Source organism: Arachis ipaensis, chromosome B08 (assembly GCF_000816755.2).
Source record: "Arachis ipaensis cultivar K30076 chromosome B08, Araip1.1, whole genome shotgun sequence".
In the NCBI taxonomy this organism is placed as follows: domain Eukaryota; kingdom Viridiplantae; phylum Streptophyta; class Magnoliopsida; order Fabales; family Fabaceae; genus Arachis; species Arachis ipaensis.
In genome coordinates, this window is record NC_029792.2 from 7,236,666 (window position 1) to 7,243,742 (window position 7,077).

A 7,077-nucleotide genomic window follows, 5' to 3' on the forward strand; every position below is an offset into this window, starting at 1 on the left:
ACTTTTATAAAATATTTTTTTCTTGTGGATATCCCTAATAACTGCCGTATTGGAGTTGATGTGAAGACATTTCAAACTTCCCTCATTACCATCTCCAATCTCTTTCGTCTAGACGGCAGAGGTCAAAGATGGTAGTGAGGTTACTTGAAGTGCCTTCAATCTAGCTCATTTACACATAACGAAAACGTGTATTTCATAAGAAAAAAAAATGTTTATTTTAATTATTAATTTATTGTTAAAAACACATTTTTTATGAAAAAAATGTGTCTAATCAATCATATAATTATTTTTTTATAATAACATACTTATATATTACAAAATTTACCAATGTTAAATTATTAAGAAAAATTATATAATTAAAACTAAAATCTTAAAAATTTTTATGAAAGCACTTGTATTTAAACGATATATGAAAAAATAGAATTGAAATTAGTGTATCCAAGATATTAAATTTTAAATTTTAAAAAAATGAGAAAAAATTGGTGAAGGGATTAGTTTGGTGCAAGACATTTAATTTTAGGGACTAAAATGAGTCACTTAATGCAAAGTGAGGGATTAATTTAGTACATATGCAACGAAGACATAATGAATGACACGTGGACGAATACTGTTGCGACATGTGGCACAAATAGACACGTGGCCAAATAACATTGTGACACGTGGCACAACCATCCACGTCAGCATGCCACGTGTCACTGGTCACTACATCATCATACCATTACACGTGGCCAAATCATGAGGTGACACGTATCACTTACAGTCCACGTCATCATGCCATGTCATCACGTCGTTAATGGAAAATAGGTCAGGAACTAATATGGTGCATTTTTTTTCAATCTCAGGGACATAATTGGTGCAATTGGAATCTCAAAGACGATTTTAGTGCACGACGCCAATCTCAAGGACCATTTTGGAATTTAACTCGCTTAAATTGTCATAGTATCACATTATAAATTATAAATCATTATAATATGAGGTTTTATTTGGTAAGAAAAGTCTTAAAGATAAATGTTTTTTTTTTTTTCAAAACAACATTTTCAAATAAAATATAAAACTGAAGATTCCAATACATCTGATATATAAAAAATTTAAAATCTTAGGACCCGTATAAATATAATTGGGAAAATTTTTTATTTCTACTATCTTTCATGTTTAAAACTTTGTGCAAGCAAAAAACCCAAACAATTATTATTATTTTATGTAAAACTTAAACTCATACGTATCCTAATAGCTATTACTAACTATGTTGACTTGGTTGACTGCTAATTTGAACTGTTGCTGTTACCTCTTCAGTCTTCATAGCCACCAAAATAATCTCTTTGCAGATAGCAACCCTCACCATGCCCACGAGTCTCATTCTTTTCACATTGTCCATATTTTTTCCATCACAAAACCATTAATATTTGATTCAAAGCTTTGACTTGTCACATATTCTTTCCTTTTCTAAAGTTTTCCTTCTTCAAGTGAACATATTCTGTCCAATTTAGCACCCCCTTTTCATTTTCCTTTCTTGTACCACCATTTCTGGGTTGGAACCATGCTCATTCATGAACCTGGGTTTCTTCTTTTGCTCTTACTTCATTTCTAGTTCCTTTACCAGCTAAATTCATCTGGGAACCCATCAAAATGTGATTTTTCTTCCATCCCTATTAGTTTTCTGGTGTTTTCAGATTCTGGGTGACCACAAGTTTGAGTCTTTATGGTGAAAAGTTTGGTGGGGTTGGCTTGAATTTTTTGTGTGCTACAAAATATGAAGTCGTTTGTTGTTTCCCACCTTGTGATTTGGACCATCTTTTGTGGTGGTATTTTCTGCAGTAGGCCTGCAAGTGTGAACATTGGTGCAGTCTTCACCTTCGATTCGGTCATTGGTAGAGCTGCAAAGGTGGCCATGAAAATGGCCGTTGATGATGTCAATGCTGACCCTAGAATCCTCAATGGCACCCACCTCAACTTGATAATGAAGGATGCTGCCTGCAGTGTCTTTCTGGGAGCTATTGGAGGTGGCAAGCTTGATCCTTGAGCACCTTGTTTATAGTATTTCTATTTTTGTTTTGAATTTAAATGATTCGTCAAGTAGTTTGGTTTTCTAGCATATGTCATGTAACAATTAATTGCTTAGGAAATATTTCACATTATTAAGTGATGTCTCTTTTAGACAATTCTAAGTTTGAATGCCGTGAGGTTCTTAATGTTGTTGACTTCTGCTTCTAAAATTCTCAGTCAATATCAAAGGTTTATTGTTCTGTTCTATGATGTTTCATGATGCATATTACTACCTTCTTGCATACTTGGTTATAGCCTTATAGGTATTTGTGACATTATCACATTCATTTCTACCTTAATTAATATAATTTGCTTTTTAACCGCAGCTTATTACTTAATGAGGTAGTTCTTGTTGATTTCTCAGTTTGCTTCACTGGTATTTTAATTACTCAGACCTCAGTTTATAGACATTGTTCACTGGATGCATATGGATCAACTTTAACAGGAAGTTCTTGTAAATTTACATTACCTGAATTGAACCTCTGTATACAGCTTTTCAGGCACTCGAGGAAGGGATCGTAGCAATGGTTGGTCCACAGTCGTCTTCTATAGCTCATATGGTATCTCAAATTGCTGATGCTCTCCATGTGCCTCTTGTCTCATATGGTGCCACTGATCCTACCCTGTCCTCCCTTCAGTTCCCTTACTTTTTTCGTACTATACAAAGCGACTTGGAGCAGATGATTGCGGTAGCTGATCTAATTGAATTCAATGAATGGAAGGAGGTCATTGCTGTATACTTGGATGATGATTATGGAAGAAATGGAATGTCGGCTTTGAGGGATGAACTTGAAAATAGGAGATTGAAAATTGCTCATAAGCTACCTTTGAGTATTCAGTTTGATCCAAATGAAATCACCACTTTGCTGAACCAATCCAAATTGTTTGGTCCTCGTGTGTATGTTGTTCATATCAACCTGGATCCAAAACTGAGATTTTTCAACATTGCCAACAAACTTGAAATGATGACCAAAGACTATGTTTGGCTAGTCACTGATTGGCTCTTTGCTACCTTAGATTCTTTCTCCCCAGTGAATCAGACCTCTCTCAGTGTTCTCCAAGGGGTTGTTGGTTTTCGTCAGCATATTCCAGATTCCCGAAAGAAGAGAGGTTTCGTTTCTCAATGGAGAAATGCACATAAAGGTATACCAAATGGTAGTTTGAATGCCTATGGATATTATGCTTATGATACAATATGGGCAGTTGCGCGATCAATTGACAGATTCATCAGATTGCATAATAATATTACCTTTGTAGTTAATCATAAGAATAAGCCATCTCACACACAAGGAAATGATCTTCAACTTGACAAGCTCAAAATCCTTGCTAGTGGATCTGATCTGGGCAGTATATTATTACAGTCAAATTTTACTGGTGTGAGTGGTCGAGTTCAGTTTAATTCAAACAGGAATATCATAAGTGGTGGTTATGATGTTATAAATATCAATCAGAATGCAATGACTACGGTTGGTTATTGGTCTAATTGCTCAGGATTTTCGGTCATCCCCGCTGAAAATCTTAAAACTAAGAAATGTAAAAGGTTAACTCAAGGTCATAAGCTTGGCAATATTACTTGGCCTGGTGGAGGGACAGAAAGACCGCGCGGCTGGGTGATTGCTGATAATGGAAGACCACTGAGAATTGGAGTACCACGTAGAGCAAGTTTTGTTGAATTTGTGACTGTGAAGGATCATCAAATTCTGGGGTACTGCATTGATGTCTTCAACAAGACCCTGGAATTTATTCCATATGAAGTTCCTTACCGTTTCATGCCTGTTGGGAATGGTAAATCAAATCCGAGCTATGATGAACTCGTGAAAAATGTTGCTGACAGTGTAAGATAATTTGCATATTTCCTTTATATAGGCAGTGATTTTGGTTTTCCTGGTTATAAAGAATGTTTTGATGTTTTCTATATCCTTGTTTATGATTGGAAGTTTGTTTCAGGTATATGATGCAGTTGTCGGCGACATTGCAATTGTGACGAACCGTACACAATATGTGGATTTTTCTCAGCCTTATGCAACATCTGGCCTTGTTATAGTGGCTCCTGTCGACAATGCAAGATCAAATGCTTGGGTGTTTCTCCAACCATTCACAGCAGATATGTGGTGTGCTACGGCTGCTTCATTCGTGATGATTGGAGTGGTTATATGGATTCTTGAGCACCGAGTCAATGATGACTTCCGTGGTCCTCCTAAGAGACAACTGGTGACAGCGTTTATGTAAGCCCTTATACTAAAATTGTTTCTGAATTTTCCCCCATTGATTTGCTATGTTTACACCTACAAGTGGTAGTTCAGTGTGATTCAATTAACTTTTAAGACTTTGTTTATGAAATTTGATGCAGCAATATATATATATATATTCCACTATTTACCTTGTGTTTTAGATTCTAATAACTCCTTCTTGTTATTTGTTTTTCAGGTTCAGCCTCTCAACACTGTTTAAGACAAACCGTAAGAAAATCTTTCTCTTTCAGTTTTGTATATCCAATTATGTGATCCTGTATAGACTGTGTAGTTTTGAAATAAAAAACCACAGAAAAAATAAATAGTTATGAATATTTTCTGAGGCTTTCTTGCTATAATGGTAAAATGATATTTAAGATATATGAATTACACTTTGATCTGATGGTCTTTTAAAATTTTCATGAAATCAGAGGAACGGACGATAAGCTCGCTATCCAAAATGGTGATGATAGTCTGGCTTTTCCTATTGATGGTGATCACTGCTAGCTATACAGCAAGCTTGACTTCAATTCTTACAGTGGAGCAGCTCTCATCGCCCATCACAGGAATCGATAGCTTGATTGCGAGCAATTGGCCCATAGGATACCAAGTAGGATCTTTTGCTTACAGCTATCTTACGGATAGTCTTTATATATCAAAATCAAGACTTGTTCAGCTAGGCTCTCCGGAGGAATATGCTAAAGCTCTGAAGAAGGGGCCGTCTAATGGAGGGGTGGCGGCTATCATCGATGAGCTTCCTTACGTGGAGTTATTTCTGTCAAAAGAAACCGGGTTTGGTATCATTGGACAGCCATTTACCAAAAGCAGTTGGGGATTTGTAAGTTCAAAATGATTATATGCATGATAAAACCAAACATTCTATCACGAAACCTTTTTGTCCAATACATAATGTTCAAATTCTTAAACTCTAGTTTGAAGCAGAGACTTGTAGGACTATACAGAACTGCATTTTAGTCATTTGGTTCTTTGAAAATCTGTTATGACTATTTGTGTCATTTCCTGACATATTTTAACATTGAACCAGGCTTTCCAAAAAGAGTCTCCTCTCGCCCTCGACATGTCCACGGCTATTCTAAAACTCGCCGAGAGCGGAGAGCTCCAGAAGATACATGACAAGTGGCTCTGTAAGATGGGTTGCTCTGAAAAAACAACAAGCAACTCCAAGCCTGACCAACTTCACTTGATTAGTTTTTGGGGTCTGTATCTGTCATGTGGTGTTGTCACTCTCGCCTCGCTTTTGGTGTTTCTTCTGCGAGCGATTCGCCAATACGCTCGCTTCAAACGACGGGAAAAGGACATTGCTGTCGCCTCATCGTCGGAACCATCAAAGACCAGCAGCCATTGTTCCCAGGTTCTCCTTAACTTCTTCAACTTCATTGATGAAAAAGAAGAGGCCATAAAGAAAATATTCACTCAATGTGACAATCCTGAACCTCAAGTCAGATAAGAGAGTATTGGTTCATGGTTCTGCTGCTAAAAGTGATTCATAAAATTGTAGGTTTTAGTAAACTCATACACTGAGAAGCTTTTAATCTATGTATAGTAACAATAATCTGTACCAAAGAATAAAATAAAATAATATAATGTTGGCCATGTATACTAGTACTAAGAACTGTTACTCTACTAACATGTGATTTTTCTTTTCAAGTAATAATAATGTCAACACATGAATCAAATGCAATTGTTATAATCTTCAATCTTGTAGTAGTTTCATCAAAACATAGACTTTTCTTTCATAATTCCTTAGAATAAGATTTTCTCCATTTTTTATAGCCAGTTCTAGTATGATTATGTTATAATGACTATATTATATATATAAATATTAAAATTAAAGTAATATTTTTTATATTTTAATAATATTTTTTGTTTTTTAAATTAAAAAATGTTATTAAATAATAAAAATATTATATTAATTTTTAGTAATATTTTTTAAAATATCATAACTATCAAAATTACCGTCACGTAGTCGTACTAAAATCTACCTTATATTATATGATATGATTAGGTTCATTTATGTGCCAAAAATAATCAAGCAATTATTAATATTACATAGGCTATTGACTTAGAAATTTTAAGTCTACCCTAGAAGAGAGAAGAGAAAGGTAGCGTTTGTTTTGAGGTACTGAGACAAAGACTGAGAGATTGAGAAGGAGTATTGTGTTTGTTAGTTCAAAGACTGGTACTAAAATTTCTGTCTCTGTCTTTAAAATTTCAGTATTTCAGTACCTTCAAAAAGTAAGGACACATGGGACTGAAATTTTTAGAAATAGAGACTAAAACTTTAATAACATTTTATACCTAAAATACTTTTATTTTTAATTAATTAATTTCAATTTTTGTACTTAGTCTCTATCAATCTCAATCTTTCTGTCTCTGTCTCTCTATCAAAAACTAAGATCCTACAGTCCTACAGGCATGTGCTCATAAAAATTAGAGTGGAGGAAGTAAATCAAAATGTGAATATGTAATGCGGGAACCAATCAGACAACTCTATCTACAGTGTCGCATTTTGTGTCAAATGACAAAAATATGGTTCATGTGTTGTCTTTATCCCTTTTCCTTCAAGTTGGACCTACTTGTCTGAGCCATATCAGGTGAATAAATTTTGTGGTGCTTAAGCTTACACTCAATTTGTAATTATTGGTATATAAAAGTTCACACTTTATATTTTGTGTCAACTAAATTTTCTTGTTGTTTTTAAAATGTTACTCCCCTCTTTATTTTTTTGTAAATTAAATATCGTTTTTTAATTTCAAAAAGTTATGAATTAATTTTATCTATT

General features: G+C 34.6%; 1 protein-coding gene across 1 annotated transcript; it reads left to right on the forward strand.

Moving 5' to 3' along the window:
- On the forward strand, positions 1,281 to 5,988 carry LOC107613318 (glutamate receptor 3.7). The gene is made up of 6 exons (XM_016315265.2): positions 1,281 to 2,000; positions 2,536 to 3,878; positions 3,991 to 4,268; positions 4,471 to 4,502; positions 4,706 to 5,112; positions 5,320 to 5,988. Exons 1-6 carry the CDS (start codon positions 1,751 to 1,753, stop codon positions 5,740 to 5,742), a joined length of 2,733 nt encoding a protein of 910 aa, XP_016170751.1. The 5' UTR covers positions 1,281 to 1,750; the 3' UTR covers positions 5,743 to 5,988.

Excerpts from the sequence above, each read along its gene's own strand:
- LOC107613318 (XM_016315265.2), top strand. The coding sequence starts at position 1,751 with ATGAAGTCGTTTGTTGTTTCCCACCTTGTGATTTGGACCATCTTTTGT. Across the intron at positions 4,269-4,470 it reads CAACTGGTGACAGCGTTTAT|GTTCAGCCTCTCAACACTGT; the intron begins GTAAGCCCTTAT and ends TTTGTTTTTCAG. Across the intron at positions 4,503-4,705 it reads AACACTGTTTAAGACAAACC|AGGAACGGACGATAAGCTCG; the intron begins GTAAGAAAATCT and ends TCATGAAATCAG.